The sequence below is a fragment of the Numenius arquata genome, chromosome 21, assembly GCF_964106895.1.
Source record: "Numenius arquata chromosome 21, bNumArq3.hap1.1, whole genome shotgun sequence".
Classification (NCBI taxonomy): domain Eukaryota; kingdom Metazoa; phylum Chordata; class Aves; order Charadriiformes; family Scolopacidae; genus Numenius; species Numenius arquata.
Window position 1 is genome coordinate 7170156 of NC_133596.1, and position 19325 is coordinate 7189480.

The following is a 19325-nucleotide window of genomic DNA, read 5'->3' on the forward strand; positions in this document are numbered from 1 at the left end:
TTCCTGGGGCACCATTTATTGCTCACCAGCAGTATCTGCCGAACCCCAAACTCCTCAAAGATTGTCGGGGGAGGAAACATTTACTCTGAACAACAGTAGCCAGAAATCTTCCCATTCTCCATATTTCAATTTATAAGCTCTTCAGGCCCAACAATAATTTTCTACTCTTGGCTCTGGAACAAGCAAAACGTATTTTGAAGGGAAAAACCTAAAGGGAAAGTAAAACAAATGCCACCGCTGTGGCCAGCGCGTGCTGAGGAAAGGCCAGTAAGACGACTGGGACAAAGCCAACCCTCTAAAGGTGCTCTTCAAGCTACTACCTTCTAATGCAAAAATGTAGCAGTTACAGGTGTATGTAAATTTAATCCTTTGCAAGGCCATAGAGCGTGGAAAACTAAGAATTTCCCTGAGTCAAGAGTATAGTTTAAGCTTTAATCATTCCCCTTCCCCTTTTGCCGGGGGAAGAGCATTCTCTTGCTGCTCTCTAGTGGCAGGTGTTACTGGCAAAATGCAGAGAAGATGCTGAATTCTGCGGCTTCGAATGATTTTGCCCAGTAAATCTGTGCTGAGTTAGTATAACTTACACACTAACCCTGATAAAGAATTAACTGGATATTCAGATATCTCCTGTCAGTTATGTTGTTCTTCAAGAAACACCTGATAAACGACCTTTCCTCCTTCATTCTTTCCCTAAACTTCCCATCCCAAACCCAGTTATACCAATTGTTAGAATTGCTGGAATGAACTGACATAGGCACACCTCAAGTCAATGATAAAGGACGTTTTGTCTAAGAAGTAACAAACCCAAAACTATTGAAGCAGTAAAAAGAAACATATTCTTAGGGCAGAGAATTCTAAGCAAACCTAAGTGGAAGACTTGAGGATTTACACTCCAATAAACACAGGGGGATTGTTTGTGTTGTATTCCAATATTATCACAGCTGTTCCTAGTGAAAGGCTTAGTTGTGGCTACAAAGGAAAAGCAGCAATGAAAATAAAACAAACAAAAAAAGAGAAAGATAGACAAACATTTTGGAAAAAACCCCACATACACACCACCCAGTGAAATCCCCTAAGTGAAGTCCAACTGCCTCCCAAATTAAAAACATGTTTTATTGTAAAGTTGCACTCCAATTAGTACCATAATTCTTTATAAACATAATATACAGTAAAATATTTTACATGTAGCACACCAGGTGTGCCCGTAGGATGTTACAAAATTTACAGATCAGGAAACTTCTCCGACAGAGCCAGCAATCTAAGGGTGGGACAGCGGGTCCTAGGAAGATGTCGAGTTGTCCAGAGCAGGTCCAGGTGTGACCACTGACCGGTCTCCAACACATGCAGTGCATCATCAGAAATGACAGCGATGCTGCATGTTCTGGCTCAAGTTTCTTTCACACTATTCAGAACAGTTGTGAATGATGGTGCCTTATTATCTAATTTCCTCATGCTAGAGGAGGCCTCTCGTTACAGGCTGCTCAGAAATGGATGAGTTCTCTCGGATGAGGGCACTTTGCACGAAGACAACAGACTTTGGGGAGTCCTCAGTTGGGCAAAACAAACCAAAGAATTACCCTCACAAAAAAGTGAATAAAACCCCCTGACACCTGCTCTTCCTCTCCCACACCTGTTACTCACATTCTTCCCTCTCCACACACACATTCATATGCACGTGTAGCAATATAAACAGTAATAAAAACCTGGAAAGAAGTCTTTACCACACTGCCTCACAAAAGACTAGGGCCTTTTTAAAAAGTATACATATCAAATATAAATTAGAGCTTCTTAAAATGCCAAGCTAATAAATGCTTAACGTCAGAGAAAACAAGACACTGGAGGAAGCCATGGCTCCCTTCGTACTGCAAGTGTAAACAACCCTCGTTCTGCCATAGCGAACACCGCTTTCTTCTTACCCCAATCTGCAGAAATACCTCCTTCATCTGTGCTTTAAGCTAACTGTGGCGTTTCTGCCTCATTCCTCTCCCATCAATGGTATTTACTGAACCACAGGAGGTTCTGAGGACAGTAGAGAGTAGTGTAAGTGTCCGTAATGCTTGGGAAAGAGCAAGCGAGCATTTCACCCCAAACCAGGCGTGGGGTTTGTGCTCTCATTTACCACGGAGCACTGAGAGAAAGCAAAGGGGAACAAACAAGACCATTGCCTGGAAACTACTGGAACTGTGAATGAAGTGGCAGCAGGAGAGTGTACAGCGATTTGTTTACCTTCCTGAGGATTGCTGGCAGATTTGTAAAACAAACCACAAGTGGCAAAGAGAGGAGATACAACCTCCGGCCCTAAACAGAAATATTCAGCTCTCCAAGTACTGGAATATGCTTCGGCTTTGACTCGTTTCCTCTGTGCTGTCCACCCTGGGCCGTTTGGCCAGAGATGTTATTACTGCAGTAGGACCCCTTTTCTTCACCTGCAGGGGAGTAGGATACATTAGAATATATAAAAATCTTCAAAAAGTTCAAGTTCTGAATTGTCAGAGAATTATCTGCCGCGAGAGCACACACGAGGAAATCATAGAGAATATTTAAAACTACTCGTCAGTGCTTAGCGCCTCTATATCTAAATAACCTACACAACTGGCAGCACATTCCACACAAGTCTTTACCTGAAGTTTTGATTTCTCCTTTGCCTCTTCACTCTTCTCCGGGGAAAGCGTTTGGAAGACAAAATTCCTTGAATTTCGAGGTGCGTTTGGATTAAGATCTGACATCGCTGCCAGTTTCTGAAGGACAGCTTTGGGTCTGTTCAGGAGAGACCCGTTTTTTATCTGAGGAACAAAGAAATGCTGCATTAAACCACTCACAGGAACTAGACAGCTCTTGGAGTGGGTTACTCTTCACAGAAGAGACTCCCTGCTAAAACGTTACTCCTGGTCACACAAACCAGAGACAGCAGGACCCCGGGGCAGCTGACGCTGCTGGGTTCTACAGAGGCAGTTTGGAAATAGCATTTTGGGAACCGTTACCAACCTGGGGGTCACCAGTGGGTCTGAACGCTTCAAAAGGGTTCCTGGGTAAGAGCGTTGTGTCCTGTACCACGACGGCTGGGCTCGCTGGTGGAGACAGAGGAAAGTGTCAGTTTCTGAACTTCAAAGAATATAATTTCTTATCAACCAAAGAAATTAGAATTGACAACAGACAGTAAAAACAGTAGGGAAAAAAAAAAATCTGCATCAAATAATACAAGTCACACAAGTGACAGATGACTGGCAATTAGTTCTATCAGTTAGAAGGGAAAATTTGGGTTTGAAGCAGCTTCGCACACTTGAAGTCGTGCTTTTGCCACAACCAAGGAAAACTTAACATTTATTTTCACTCCATGACATAGTTTTTCCTTAAGCCACAGACATCTGGAGAAACTGCAAGGCTGAGTGTCACTTACAGTCTACTCTGCAATTTAAAGGCAAGTAAATGAAGAATAAAAGAATAAAGAAAGATGTAGAGGAATTTATTTCCACTCTACAATTTTTCTTTCTAAGCAGCAGCATACTATTTTGTTAAGAATCATAGAATCATAGAATCGTCTAGGTTGGAAGAGACCCTTGGGATCATCGAGTCCAACCATCTACCCTACTCTACTCCTCAACCTTGCAGTTGCACGTTTCCAATCCTTTTACACCTTTAGCTGTTCAAGTTCTGAAGACACGAGCTGGGACTGGTGTAAGAAAACTGGGCACTAGAATTTTCTGATCCGTCGTGTGCTTCACTGGAGACCATGGTGACAACTGGAAGTTAAACCTTCTTTCTCTTATTTGATTGTCAATTCAATAAAAAGTAAACTTACCTTTCTTCTGCAGGGACTTCGCAGTTACTTTTTTCGCTAGTTTCATGAATTGGCTGTCTTCACCAATTCCTTCCTCCTCCTCCTCCTGCTCTTCATTTTTTTCCTTCTGCAGCAGAAAGAAGACAAATTTGTAAAACTGGAAAAGTCCATATTAAGAATTAACATTTCATTTGGTATTTTAATTGAGTCTTTTCCTTATGTAAATTAATATATTCATTTTTATTTACTTTTTACTGTAAAAGTTTATTACAATTTCTTAGCTATTTTATCATCCTCATTCTATCAGTGAACACCAAACATGCAGCATCACATTCAACTGACAAATCTGACCCAATACTGAAACTTCTAAAGCGTGGAGTTATGCTCTCAGCATGAGAGGCTTATTCCAGCTTTGAAGCTGACTTGTTTTGCCTCTCCCCTCTGAATTCTCTCTACAATACTTGTAGAAGAGCAAAATTCACAATATAAACCAGAGACAAACAGTACTTTTTCCAGAGTTTAACTCGAGGAACTAACAATTGCACATCTAGCAATGGTGCAGAGAAAGACTGAGCAAGGTGCCTTTCTTGAAGCTAATAAATACCTGCTCACGAAGCCACTGCTCTCGTTCAAATCGCTCTTTCCTCCATTTCACTTCTGTCTCATCGAACTGCTCATTTTCATCCTCATTATCTGAATCTCTCTGAAACAAGTCAATCTGTGAATCGTAATCTAGACAAAGGGAAAAAAAATAATTAGCTATCAATCTTAAGAGAGGCATAAAATATTTAGACTAGTAAAAAAACCCCCAAAATCCAAACAAACTATCAAACACACACTCTCTTTCCAATCTTTCCCCCCCATCTGCTAACTCGGGATCAGAAAGGTACCTATGTTTTTCCATCTGAACCTCCTCATTCTGCCAGGGCCATCGCTGTGCAGGTCCCCATCGATGAGGTATCTCTCCTGGTACAGGCGCAGCTGGCGCTTGTCATCATCAAGCATCGCCTTCCTACCGACACAGGAGAGAGGGAGGAGGTCAGACCAGGGTATATCCCAGCCAGGACTTGACACACACAAATAGACACTAATAGTGTCACTGACATGTGAAATTTCTGTATTTGATTTTCTAGTTCCATTTCATTAGGGAGTTCCTCATCAATCATCTCTTCTTCATATTCATTCAGGTCTTCACCATCGTATTCATCCTCGCTTCCCACATCACTCCCCGACAGCTCGGCCTCGTCTTCCATGAAATCCTGCAGTTTTCTATAAAAGAACATTAAGAAAGTTCAGCTCGGTAGACCAATAATCATCACACAAATCTTCCAAAAGCAAGTTTTCTCTTTTGACATAAAATTAACATGTATCTTAAGTGAGAAATGATGATTCATCTTTAATTTTTGATAAGACTAAGGCTTGAGTTCTTGCACGTTTACACACACAGTCTGCCAACATACAACATCCCGAATTATTATCAACCACCAGACTCCTTTGCCAGTTGCCACCAAACATGATGGCAATGGTAACTGCCAGCTGGATGTTTTACTAACTAGAACAAATAAAAATCTTAAGACATGAGGAATGACAGCAATAGTCTTGCACCCCCTTTTTTGGTTAAAAAAATCTTGCATTGCTTTCATCAAATGCCTTTTGATTTCCATCCATAATGAGAAGTATAACAAAAATCCTCTACAAACCACTGGCAACGTAGTTAAACTCATGTGACGTGACAGCACCAAAGCAAAAAACCAGCCAGACCCAGCACCACACAAAGCTACTAATGCTGGGGAGGGAATAATTATACAGTAAATATCTAGTACTATTAATATTCTATTCTGCCTGGCAATTAAGATACAAAAAAGATGTACTTACAGTTTTTTCTTCATGCCCTGTCTATGTCTTAGCAGTTCTTCCTCTTCGTCGCTCATTTCTGCTTCTTCAGCATCACTACCTCCACTTTTTTCATCCTATCAAAGAGAGAATTTTCAGGAATTAAGGAGTTTCTGGGAGTGGATTGCTTTGCAATGACAGCCTCTTCTGTTCTTCAATCAACAAACACAGACTAAAGCACCAGAGATTTTTCAGAGGATTTGCTATATCCAGTGTATGATATTATTTAGGAGACATTTTAAATGATCCAAACATCGCTCTTAAAAACATTTCAGTAGCTTGTTATGGAAGTTGCAATGTTTTGCACTGATGGTTATATTAAAAGAAACAAGTAGATAAATGGAATTCTCTCCATCTGGGGCTGCAGCAGCTGCCTTGCTCCATCAGTTCCTACCTCATCACTATCAAAGACGTTGTCATCTGTTACAAGCTGAAAATCACCAAGTTCTTCATGCTCTTCCTCATCTTCCTCTTCCCTAGGGGAAAAGCAAATGAGGGAAGTACACGTTTTCATTTCACCTCCAGTGATGGCTTTGCAATAATTCAAGGCAAAATTTAAACCACATCAGCTGGTCTCAGGCAATTACCTGTGAGTGCTCAAAGAGCTCCAGTCTCTCAACAGCATTTAGCTTTAAATGCCCCAAATCCCCATAAGCATTAATGTTTTAAGACCTCTGGTCTTCACTTGCAGAAACCACAGGACAAGTACTAATTTCTGAGTTTGTTTCCCGCTAAAATTAGTCTTGGATCCCTCTGCCATTCCTATTTGTTAAGCCTCATTATCCTTTTGTCAGGCAGCCATAGACCTTCCCAGTTTCATCAGTGGAAAAAAACGCAAGTACCCAACTTACATTTGGTCATGGTTCCTGTAGTTTAGCAACAGTCCAGAAAAGAACCCAGAAACCCCACATTCTAGCAATCTTGTCTCAGTTTGATGAAAGTTTTTCAACATTTCTTTCACTATCAGTGAAAGGCAAAGATTTTCCCTTCACAGTAGCTGTGGGAAACAGCATATGCTGCTGATTTAGAGTGATTGCTTTACCTCCAAAACAGACCACACTTTGAAATTACATCAAATAAGAAGACACAAAGAGTGAAGCAAGACAACTACCACTATTTTGTAAATTTTGGGAAGAACAATGCTAACCTGTCTGTGGGAAAGGAACCTGAACAAAGCGCTAGAGCTTCTGCCATCGGATCTTCGATGTCACTGTCCTTTTCTGCCTTGGAAGACACTGAAGAGGCCCACGTTGGAGAACCTGCTACAAAAAGTAATAAGACAGCAACTTATTAGACAGGTTTATTTCTACTCTGAAAATGTCAGAGAGCATCCTAGAAATGACAGTGAGCATGCTCCCACAGAAGTGACAAATTGTGAGAGCTCTCAGAAGTCTCGAAGTCCCACGTTCTGCATTAGTGCCCAGAACTAAAGGGTACCTTTGTGTAAAGTTTATAAACCAAGCAACCAGCAAAGCTGACAACAGAATTCAGGACATACTCTGAGACACAAATTTTCCTGAGCAAAGATTGAGCAACTCTTCCATGTTCTGCTTTTTGTTGCTGCTGGTGTTTGGCGTGTGTTCAGCTTGGCTGCTAAACTGTCCTGAACACAAGTCCAGCAGTTCATCCATATTGGCATCCATGGCGTTCTCATCCATACTCGCCAGCGTCAGCTGATGCTTTGAGGGCTGGTACTTAGTCCTGTGCTGTCCAACATTCAAGAACCTGAAAGAAAGTTAGGACGTACAGATCAGCAAGATTTTTCTATTTCTGGTAAAGGGCACAAAACATCACCCTTCACACCTATCACTTACCCGTCTGCATCAAGCAGCTGGCTCTGAGTGTCATCTTCCAGAGAAAACTGAAACTGAGACTCCCCAGCCCCTGGAAATAAACTCTTTGGCTCAGGAGAGGCGTTGTACAGGTCCTGGGAATCTTCTATGGGAAGAGAGGGCTCAGATGTCTTTCCTGAGCTCTAGTCAAAGGAACATAAAGTATACAAGTTATTTGTTTTGCAATCCTAGAAGTCAGAAGTAAGAAAGGGATAAAACATTTAAGCTATTTTAAAGAATTAACACCACGCAGAAGTCAAGTATGTCCACACCACTCTGATAAATCACAGGAGTTCACTGGCATCAGATATTGTGTAGCTCATGTAAGCATGCTTAAAAAAAATATTTGATGTATGTATTTTAGATACCAAAACCAAATTATATTCTTAAAAAAAAAAATCAAATGCTATGTTTTTATAACATTTTTATCCCTTCCAACGTGGAAACATTTTAAACTCCAGGAACAGTTTGCTTTTCTGAAATCTTACTCATATAAAAGCATTTCACTAGATGCCTTCTCCTAGTATTACTTTTTGACACATATGACACTCAAGATAAAATCCATTTATTCACTACCCATTGTGTTAATGTATCACAGGAACAGGACCAAGAGTCTCACCTTGGAGGCAGAGCTGATAAAGCTTGTTTTGAAAAAACCTGGGGAAGGCGACCTGAAACCTCCTGCTGCAGAGAGGAAGTTCCCTCCCCGAGAGATCTGTCTGTTACAGGGCTGATAGGATGGAATCATGGAGCCGATCAGCTCGAAGCTGCTGTTATGGCTGTTCTCCTTTGCTAGTGTTGGTAGAGAAAACGAATCGTCATCCTCTGGAAAGAAAACAAGTATTTAAATACAGTGCTACAACTCTTTTTTTTTTTTGTCATCCAGTAAAACTTCACGATACTATTTTGCAACTCCAACACCTTGCTACAAATTCCTTATTCTGGGCTCATGTTGGATTTCTTTTTTCATAGAGGATGCATGTTGCACTTTTTTACTGAATTTCATCTTGATTTCTCACTGTTTTGATATTTTTTCAGTATCGTTTTGAACTTTACTTTCCTCTAATTTTCTCAAGCTCTCTCATTTCTTTCATCAGTCTAAACTTTTATAATCACACTGTATAACTCTACAGGTGATGAAATAACAACACTATTGAATACCAATCCCAAATAGAAACTTCTATGTGTGCCATGTGAAAAAATATGGGAGCTACAATAATAGTTCTACTTTACCTAACTTGCTGGGTCCTTTGTCTGCAGCTTCTTCCATTTCGAGTTTCTCATCAGGAAGAGAATACCTGAAATTCATTAAATAAAATGCATTTACTAATATATACAAGATGAATTGCTATTGTCTGTCAAACCTAATTGCAAAAAACCAAAGTAACACACAACAATACATCTAGTACACTGATTAAGATACAGATTATTCCACTACACAATCACAGTCATTAAGTTTTTTTAAAGAAATATATATGAATGCACATATAACTACTAGAACAAGAGAGAAAAAATACTTATTAAAAAAATTACTTTAAATCAAACCACCTATGTTTATTTAAAAAAAAATTAAGTTTTTTAAATTTAAAAATTTAAAATTGCTCAGGTACCATTTTTAAAGCTTGGTTTATTTACCCCATTTTGGAGGAGCTGTCCTTAAAAAGCATCAATGTAGACTCTGTTGAAGGCGGTTTGGGAACAGAATCACAGTGCACAGATTTCTCCAGCTTTTCTCCATCAATTGATTCTTTGTCGGTTTCTTTATCACCATCCTCAACATGTTTCTCTTCTACATCTTCATTATCTTCCTCTGCTTCATCCAGCAGAAATTCTACATTCTAAAAAACACCCCCAAACACAGCAGAGATACGGTGACCATGGCTTTGATCTGGCAACTTCCTTGCGTGCTTTTCAAGAATATGTTTTAACACATGGAGGACGAAGCTGAGCGACATTCACTGTTCCTACGCACACCTATTCCCCTCCGAGAGAACCGACACAGAGGTGCTCGAAACGGCCAAGCTATTCTGATCCTTTTGAAAAGAAAAGGCCATGGGAAACTCTACCCTGACCTCCGTTTGGCCCCACTAGCAATGAGCCGAGGACATATGAAAAGAGAAAGGGGCACCAGAATCTTTTATACACTTGTATTTGTTTTTAATATTGTTTAGACAAATAAAGAAAATACTAATAAATTCAGTTTTAGACAATCCAAACCCTGAACATACAAACTGTACCAATTTTTTTAGTTTCTAGGAAGAATTCTTGGCAATTTCCCTAATATTTATAGTGTACAAAAGTCCCGTTTCACTGGGGAGAGGCAGCAGAACTGAAGCTGACTAGGTGATATAGAAAAGTTGCATACAGACCTCATGATTGCCTTCTTCCTCTTCCTCAGACTCATCTGTCATGTCTTCTTCCTCCTCCTCCTCTTCTTCCTCCTCCAACATCTCCTCATTATCCAGTTTGAACAGCGCTTGCCGCTTCTGCCGTTCCTCAGTCCTGCGGAGTTTCATGGCCTCCTGGAGTTTAGCCTTCAGCGCCTGTAGCTTTTCACCTGGATAGAAAGGAATAAATTAATATATTAGATGTACTACAGTGAACCCTTAACTTCAGTGCCTTCAAGCATCCAATCTAATGTAACTACACACATAAAAAGGGAATTAAAAAATTGCTTGTTTTTAAATGTTTGTCTGAATTGATCTGCCAGCTGGAAGAGCTGGAGCCATTAGTTTTGATGAGCTCAGTTTAGAGAGACCACACAATGTCATGAATTATCAAGATTCCTCATTATCCATAAATGCCAGCGGTGCAGCACTCCGAGAAGGGGGTCTGTCTCTCCTGTGTGTCTTTTGGGAACAAGAGCATCCAATTGCCACGGGCAGACGTGCTACAGCACATGAAATAATTAAGAGCAGCTAAAAATAATACGTGCCCATAGAACCAGCCAAATAATCTATTTCTTGTAATGGACACTATGGGAGAGTCACATTCCACACCTTTTTGTTTGCAAATACATAAAATTCTATTAGAAACTGTAGTATAGAAATAAGGAAGCGTGAGAGATTTAATAAATGGTAATACTTCACAAGAAGCCTGGGAGTGACATTCTGAGAGCTGATGGAAAACAACTCTAGACATAAATTTATATAGATGGGGAGATATCCAGAGAACCAGCTGTAAAGCTCTGACCGAGCCTGTCCCACTCTGGCTGGTGCGATTGAAGAGGTCTATCGAGACATATTTTTAAAACAATCTCTCCATTAGAGGGAACAGATAATTTTACAGATGAAGACCCCTTCATCTGTATTTCACAGGGCAGCACTGGCAAAGGAGAATGAGAGAGGAAAAGAAAGACAAAGTGTTTTCCAATTGAACCATCATCACTTCTCCTCCCAAACCCACCTGGCTTCGTGTGGATGGCTCTATCCAGGCTCTCTGCAGCCAGCACTGCTGGCACCACGGCTGCTTTCAGCTCCTCTTTTCCTTCAGACGTAGTCTCCTTACGAATAATGGTCATGTTTATGGTCCGTTCAGCTTTGGATTTTGACGTTTTAAGGGTGTGCTTCAAGAAACGTGCTTTCAAGGCTTCTATCTCTTTAAATTAATTACATTTCAAAATGCAAATTAGATATCTGATAGCATTTAAAAGCATTGAGTGTTACGGTTGTATCAAGAGTAGATCTTGAGAGTCTTGATTTTTTCAAGGAAGTCAGTTAAAAACTCTAAGCCTTTAATACTCTAATATTTGCAAACCCATTCTATTTGAGTACCAACAACAAAACGTTACAGTATATTTTGCTCTAACTTGTACTTAACTGATATTAGCTAATGTTAAATTACCCTACCAGTAACTATGATCTATCCATGAGCCCTCAGCTCACTCCCAGCCTTCCAGGCACCAGGCCTCTCCACATTTCTGCTCACACACACCTAAAACCAGGCTGATGCCCGACGGAAACGCTGCTTCTTGGCAGAGGACAGTTTCCTGCGCACCCAGAAGTAGTACCCAATCCAGAGAGCTTCTTAATATCTTCTAATACATAATAAATTTAATGGAATTCTAGAATTGCCTAACCATTTGCAATCTTTCCCCGAAACAGGGTCAACTATTTAATATTCATTAAGAGATGTTCAAAATTCCAGTACGTAAAAGACATTCAAAACATTCCTGCTACAACAGTAAGTTTTCGTTTGCTATCCAGCCTTGCCTTTTAACAGAATCCATGGAAAACGCTCTGGAACACAGGCCACTTTTGTTTCCAGATAGTTACTGCATGCCTTGTTTTAAATCAACTTGAAAAAAGTGCTCCCGTGTGCTTTAAATACCAACATAATTCACTATAGCAAACTGGAAATAAATCATTCATCATTAAGTAGTTATCACTGAGCATCCCCTCAAGCTTCCAAATATTAAGGACTCGGAACTTCCCTTTTAAACATCAGCTGAAAGAAAAGGGATACCAATGTCAAGCAAAGACTCTGCAAAGTGAACACGCCTGACTCTACCACCTAAACATTTCTCAGATATCCCAGTTAAAGTCAGATTAACTCTATTTACTTGGAGATACGTTACAGGATTACGATCAAAGAGATACCTTTATTTGAATCGGATTCCTCAAGGTTTATAAAGGATTCATTGCCAGAGGAGATTCTTGGCTTGATGGACAGGTCGATTCCCAGTTCACGAAGTTTATCCAACTTGGACTTCCTCACTTTCTCAGGCTGTGCCCCCAGCCCAGTCCCCACTTCTTGATTGCTTTTTTCACATTCCAACTCTGGTGCTGTTCCACCTCTTTGCTCAAGGGCATCTCCTCCAGCTGCTAAAGGAATTTCATTCTCCTTCTGTTCACCATAGTCAGTGCTCAGGAAGTCAGGGCGCTGCTGTTCTGTGCTATTATCAGTTGTATCAGTCCTAGTTGTAAGAGCCTCATCACTGGGCTTTTCAGCACAGTCCTCTGTTGAGCTCTGCCCTACATCAGCAAGAGGCTTGTTCACAGAACTATCAGCATCTCTGCCAAGGCTTGTTTCTGGTTCATTAGCTGCCGATGGATCACCTTCGATCTGCCCATCTTTGCAACCCGTACTCAAGTTCTTAGTGTCTGCAGATTCTTCACTCAGGGATAGCTGGTATTTAGTGGACCTAACGACAGCAGAAAGAAATCTATCACCCGTGGCTATAGTGAAAGCGGAGAAGAGGCTGAGAACAAACTCAGAGAGGAAGCGATCATTTTCTAATTATTGTCATTAATGTGTAGGAAGAGGTGAAGGAAAGAAGTCTGGAAAACTTCATTGTGAGGAGATCAGGACGTGCAAAGCAGCGTAATGAGTTTGTATTAGTTACATTATCACAGTAAAAAGTTTCTGAGAGATTTTGTGACTACAGTAGCTTAAATATTTTACTACACATTACTCAAAAGAAGAAACAGTCTACTTAAAATGTCGTGGCCCAGCCTAAAGCACATTAAAGTAACTGCACAAGCATCTGACTTCATCTGGAGTCACTACTTGGCCCCAATGACTTCAATAGTACGACTGGGTCATGAGGGCAGCATTGCCTTATGCCAACAGCGACACACTCCTCATTCCCAGGTGTTCACAGAATTAAAGAAGCCTCACAAGTTTCTTAATAAAACTTTCCAGTCAAAGCAACAGGTAAAATCAAACAGGAAAAAAAATCTGTGACTGTACACAGATCAGGTGTGTACATCATACAACACCTACAGCATGCAGAAGTCTGGTTATGCCCAAAAGCAAAGCTGGGATATCCTCAAAATATGAATATTTATGAAAAAATAGGAGGAAGGTTTAAGTCCTTACTTCAGCAATGCCATGGCATTTCCTCGACACACTGGTCGAGGTCTACACTTGAAGAAGTCATGAACACTTTTGGCCTCAGGCACATGATATGGGAGAGACACAGACGATTCTGCCAGAGAAAGGAGGTGAAAGAAAATTTTAGAAGTCAGAGGCATTGATTTGATATCTCTGAAATTCAAAGGCGCTTGACACAAGTATTTTGCAGCAAAGGCATCTGACTAGGCACAAAGAGCAGCGTTTGAACTTGAATACAGCAAACACTGCTGTTTGGGAGAGAGTTCCAATAGCAACAGTCTCAGAGACCAAATTTGCAAGGTGTCCATGGATTCATCAGGAAATTAACTGTGATGTTAGTACTAGAATGGCAGGACCAGATCCAATTCTATTATGTGCCTATCCCACTCTAAATGTTGCACTAACTTTACAGGCTCAAGTATTTGTACAATGATCTTTCTTTTTTTTTTCATTAGTTACAAAGGTATCGTTTAACAGGTCCTTGAATAAAACTGGTCATGCACCCTTCAACCCTCAGTAACTCATGGTGGGTGAAAGAAAGCTCTAAACTTTTGGGTAAATTCTTTCAATTTCTCCCCTGAATTTCTTAACAGTTTATACCCATCTAAGTACAAAGAATTTAAGTTTTACCTCTAATAAGCCGTTGGGTCTCACTATGCAGTTGTTTAATGGCTTCTTTACTTAACCTTGCTGCTTTCCGCTCCTTCGGGAAAGGAAAGAAAAGAAAGGCTGAAGTCAGAAAACAAAATATGGGACTCTATCTGTACTTTCTAAATAGCTTATTCTTCCCTTTCAAACAGAAAGAAGTCAGAATAATGCAGCCAGTTAAAAAAAGATTGAAAATAGCAAATCAACAAAAACATTGGACAGCGTGCATACAAAAATCATTTGAGTCACTACAACAATGGAGAGCTTTAAAAAGAAGGATACTTCACCTTCCTTTTTGGTTCCTTTAATACAGGTTCCTCGTTCTCATCATCAAATACGTGTTTGTAGCCTTCACCCTCAGAAAACCACTCTTTGTTCTGCAGTGCGTAAAAAGAGATTCACTTATTTGTCTAGATACATAGGCAAACAAGTAAAAAGTAATTGTATAGAATCATCTCTAGTCATCAAAACCAGCAAGTACTCTCATAAACCAACACAAATGCCCCATAATACTCATGGTAGATTTCCAAAGCTTCTATTGTAGCATTATCTTTAAAACTTTCCAGGACAACATTCCTCCACCTTTAAGAACAAAAAGCAGCGGACTATTCTTCTCCTCTGTCACTGCAACAGAAGCGCATCATTGTAAAAAGGAATTTCATAATAATTGGTTTCACCAATAATCTTGTATAACTATCAAATGTTACCTTATATTTTTTTATTTTGTTTTTCACTGCCGCTCGTATTGATTCTATCGACTCCTCATCCTCTGGGGGGTCATAATTTTCCTCTTCTAAGCCGTTATCAAACAGTTCTTTGTCATCAAGAAGACACCCGCTGTCATTAAAAGGAAACCTCTCGCCACCATCTACCTGCTTGCCATAAGAACAAAGTATTTGTGTAATTCATTTCAGAAGGTCCCCTTCAGTTCTTTGACATTAATTTTACTGCCAAAAGGTCTTGATGAAAGAAATTAGAAAAAGTACAAGCCATCTTCAATCCAGCATCTTTTGTGTCCATACAAGCCAGTCCTATTCACGTTATAGCACTGTAAAGCTGATAAGGGAATTCATGGAGCAGTGTTCCCTACACCTATGGTAAGTAGGGAATTTCAGTAACTACTGAAGACCAAAACGGCTCAGAGAGAATAAGTTAACACTTGAAATATGCATTTTATAAATAGCAACAATATGCAATCTCCCAAGCAGCCATTAATTTAGACCAGAATTCCAATTTGGAAGTAGCCTGAAGTTTCTTCCAGAAAGCAGCACAGCAACACAGAGAAAAGCCGAAATACCAATCAGTTTGTGCACGTAACAAACCCCCAACGAACCCAAAGAACTCAAAGAATTTCTTCCTGGCCTAACACGCACTGACATTAAATCATCAAGCGTTGGGGTTTGTACTTTCTTTGCAGAGGAGACTTGCAGAGGTATGTGGTGTTCCGTGGATCCCTGTGGATCCCACACCTGCTGCAGGAGCATGGGCACTTGCAACGCTGAAGCATTGAAACACAACGAGCAAATGCAGTAACAGATTTAACTTAGTTGAGAAAACAACTGAGATTTTCTGCCAAAATACATACCTCTGTTCTAGGCTTCTTTTCTTTTTTCAGCTGTTTAATGGACTCAAATCTTCTCTCCTTCTCCTTTTTTCTTCTTGATTTTCCTCCAGCTGTTTTTGCCATCTCTTCTTCAAAATCACATTTATGTTGTTTATGTTTTCTGTACTTTTTTCCGGTTTTTAGGGATCTCTCCTCTTGCAACTTGTTCTCAGGCAAGCCAGAATTTCTGCTTGTTTCAAGGTTTTCAATCTCCAAACGGTCACCAGTATCACTATCATCACTATCCAGCAGACCTTGGCGAATCCGACGAGGTTTCTTGTTCCTCTGGGCAGTAACGTTCTCTTTTTCCTCTTCGCTTTCCTTGTCTCCACCTGGAGAATCGTCCTGCACAAAAGAGCCACCATCCTCTCCGTCTTCGCTCTCACTGTCCTGAAGCACCTTCTTTCTTTTTGTTTTTTTATGTACAAAAATCTCCTCCTCTGAATCTGACAAAATACATTAAAAGAAATGATTGAAAGGAGAGGAAAATTCCACAAGTTAATTAACAAACAATCAGCAATACTTAACGTTACACATCTGTTAAATTTCACAGATGCCAACAATTCTAGCAAATCAGCTTGAACTCAAGTTTTCAAAATCCACGTCTCCCCGTAGCGCAGTAGAGAATTGACCCAAACTGATGTTATGGGTTTTAAGCTTTAAAAAAAAAGGCAAAGCTGAAAATCCTTCACCCATAGATTAGCAACTTGCCTTGAAATAGTAATAAACCCCACAGTAAGTAACTAAATAAGTACTTAAGTTAAGCAAATTATAAAAGGAAAGGAAATAAGCAATTAAGGCGCTCCTATACTATTTCCTTTTCTCTACCCCAAAAAACACTTTTCAAAGATTTACAGGTGTCTGCCCACGTTCCGAGCAACACAAAAGGCAATTTGGATTCAAACAAGTCAAACAGCAACAACTTCCTAAGCAGATTATTTATAAAATAAACAAAAAACGCTGCGCTGAAGGCAGCGGCTGCCGGGCACCGCAGGTTCACGGGAACAGGACAGACCTCCACCATCGAGGGACGCCGTCCCCTTGCTGAGGTGACCCGGGGAGGCCGTTTCACAGCTGCCCTGTCCGCTGTCAGAGTCACTGTCCAGGGGCTTCTGCAAGTCTGAATTCACATCTTCTAACGGAAGCTACAAAGGAAAAATAAAGCGTCCTTACTGTGACAAATGTTGTTTCTGTAGGAAGGACTCTTAGAGGCGAAATTCATTCCAAAGCCTTGGGTGAGCCCTTACGCAGCAGTACATACACACACCACGGCTATAACGAGAGAATTAACTGGCGTTCACCTGAAGGGAGACCACGCCACTCTCATTAGCGCTGAGGGCGAGCTTCAACGCACAGAAAAGAGAGCGGACGCACAGACCGCTCGCCACTGATTATTATTTAAAGCCATTAGAATGAAAAGAACACTGAGAGACGTAAAAATCTACGGTTCCACACCCGCATTTCACCTATATTAATTAAATTCCAGGGGGCGGGGCGGCTCGGCCCGCGCGCCCCTCCCAGCATGCCCCGCGCCCGCCCGGGCCCGGCACCGCCGCCTTCCCGGCGGGCACCGCGGCGGCCAAGCGGAAGGGCGCGAAGCCGGGTACGCTGGGAAGCGTAGTCGGTGCGACGCGAGGGGCGAGCCCGGTGAGGGAGCGGTGCCGCCTGGGTTCCAGAGCGGCCCAGGAGGCGCCGCCACTGCTGCTGCCTCGCTCGCTACCCCTCCTGGCCCTCTACCGCTCCGCAGCCAGATGACGTCCGACACTACTGGCAGGCTGCGGACTGCAGCTGCTGCTACCACCACCAGCTGGTTTTGCGGAACGGCAGCGACTCACCTCAGTGGGGGCCACCGCCATAGCCCCGACCCGCCACCGTTCCCGCCGCACAGCCGCGTCGGAAACCGCTTCGAGTCTTCGCGCGCTGCCCCGGCCCCGCCCAGCCCCGGCGACAGCCAACGGCTGCCGAGGGTTGCCCCGGAAGTTCCGCCCCTCGGCTCTTGATTGGGAAATTTTTCCGCGTAGCCCCCGCCCTCTCCGCCTGGGCCAATCATCGCTCGCGCTTCGAGGCCACTCGCACGCCCCGTAACCTCGCCCTGCGGCTGAGGGGAGGTGAGGCGGCGGCGGGACCGCGGGTCTGGCGGAGGGTGGCCCGGGGGGCTCGGCCTGACCCCGGCCGTGAGCACAGCCATCCCGGTGCGGCACTAGGCTGCATGGGCGCATCAGGGGTCTGTGGGCCCGGCCCGGCCCCGCCCCGCCCCCCTGGGGTACGCTGGCCCCTCAGAGTTCAGGCCGGGCCCTGTCCCAGAAGGGGCCTGTGTTGAGAGGGCAACTTGGCCCTGACTCCAGAGCCAGTGTGAGCGAAGGCCATTGTCTGATCCTGCTTTACCTCTGGAGGCTGCAGACCTCCTCCCGGGCATCTTGCAGGCTTGTGCTAGTGGGAGTGTAAAAGCCTTCCCCTTGCGGTCGGTACAGGTGAGTACAGATGAGTCTGAGTAGAATGAGACCCTCCCTGCAGTATTGCATCCATCTCTGGAGCCCTCAGCACAGGAAAGACCTGTTGGAGCGGGTCCAGAGAAGGCCGCGGAGATGCTGGGAGGGCTGGAGCCCCTCTGCTGTGAGGACAGGCTGAGAGAGTTGGGGGGGTTCAGCCTGGAGAAGAGAAGGCTCTGGGGAGACCTTGGAGCCCCTTCCAGTCCCTAAAGGGGCTCCAGGAAAGCTGGGGAGAGACTCTTGATCAGGGAGGGGAGCAATAGGATGAGGGGTAATGGTTTTAACCTGAAAGAGGAGAGATTTAGATGAGATATTGAGAAGAACTTCTTTGCTGTGAGGGTGGTGAGAGCCTGACCCAGGTTGCCCAGAGAAGCTGTGGCTGCCCCATCCCTGGAGGGGCTCAAGGCCAGGCTGGATGGGGCTTTGGGCAACCTGGTCTGATGGGAGGTGTCCCTGCTCATAGCAGAGGACATTGGACTAGATGACCTTTAAAGGTCCCCTCTCACCCAAACTATTCTGTCATTCTGTAAGTTTCTCTACGTCTGCTCCCTACAAAGTGCTGCCACCACAAAACACCACCAGAACGCAGGGCCCCTATTCTGCCAAAGAGGGGAAAGGCTGGCAGGTTGAGCTCAAGCCTGATGCTCAGGGGGCTTCTCCAGATCTGTAGCAATTCATGGAAAAAACAGAAGTATTTGATCTGGTTAGGTGGCTGCAAGGTGTGTGACGCCTCTTCTTTCCCTCCCCAGAACTTGGAATTTTGAGGGGTGTTTGCAACCCACTGCTGATAGCTGGAGGGCAAGCAGCCACCTGAGGCGAGTGTCAGGGCCCTTCTGAAGGAGAGTGAGGGATGTCTGGCATTTTTGAATGGTTGGAGTCAAAGTACAGCGATCTGCTGTCACTCAAGGCAAGCTCAGAAAAGAAGTACGTGTTCTGGAGTTTTGGTACAGGCTGCGGTTCTGTGGGGTATCAGGAGCAGACGGACTAATCTGCTGTGATAGTTCCCCTGGAGCCAACCAGGCTGGGAACGGAGGAAGCGAGAAAAGGAAATGTCCATGAAACCCACAGCAAACATCGCAATACAGCCCTGGTTTCCTGTAGCTGCTACAGGAGCTACAGTAATTTAAGAATTGCTATTTAGTAGTGGAGGGGACAGATGCGGACTCTGCAAAACCACCATTAATCCATATAATTAAGAGATTGTCTCTAACCCGCTAGACAGAGAAAAAACAATCCTTGGTTTTAGT

The 19325-nt window shown here is 42.8% G+C and overlaps 1 protein-coding gene across 3 annotated transcripts; it reads right to left on the reverse strand.

Moving 5' to 3' along the window:
• Positions 1-1095: 1095 nt before the first annotated feature.
• Positions 1096-17505, reverse strand: CLSPN (claspin). Of its 3 annotated transcripts, none has more exons than XM_074161930.1 (25): positions 17425-17505; positions 16605-16734; positions 15572-16035; positions 14694-14858; positions 14274-14363; positions 13969-14041; positions 13324-13432; positions 12102-12646; positions 10909-11100; positions 9873-10060; positions 9139-9341; positions 8737-8801; positions 8123-8328; positions 7486-7646; positions 7170-7396; positions 6819-6930; positions 6066-6147; positions 5654-5748; positions 4883-5047; positions 4669-4790; positions 4383-4510; positions 3800-3905; positions 2986-3068; positions 2622-2783; positions 1103-2426 (listed from the first exon to the last, which is right to left on the reverse strand). In XM_074161930.1, exons 1-25 carry the CDS (start codon positions 17443-17445, stop codon positions 2313-2315), a joined length of 4008 nt encoding a protein of 1335 aa, XP_074018031.1. In that variant the 5' UTR covers positions 17446-17505; the 3' UTR covers positions 1103-2312. The 3 variants fall into 3 exon arrangements, with proteins under 3 accessions (XP_074018032.1, XP_074018031.1, XP_074018030.1); XM_074161929.1 differs by having other exon boundaries at positions 6819-6933; positions 14694-14861; positions 17425-17495; XM_074161931.1 differs by lacking the exons at positions 16605-16734; positions 17425-17505 and adding an exon at positions 16763-17124 and having other exon boundaries at positions 1096-2426; positions 6819-6933; positions 14694-14861.
• Between the last annotated feature and the right edge of the window lie 1820 nt (positions 17506-19325).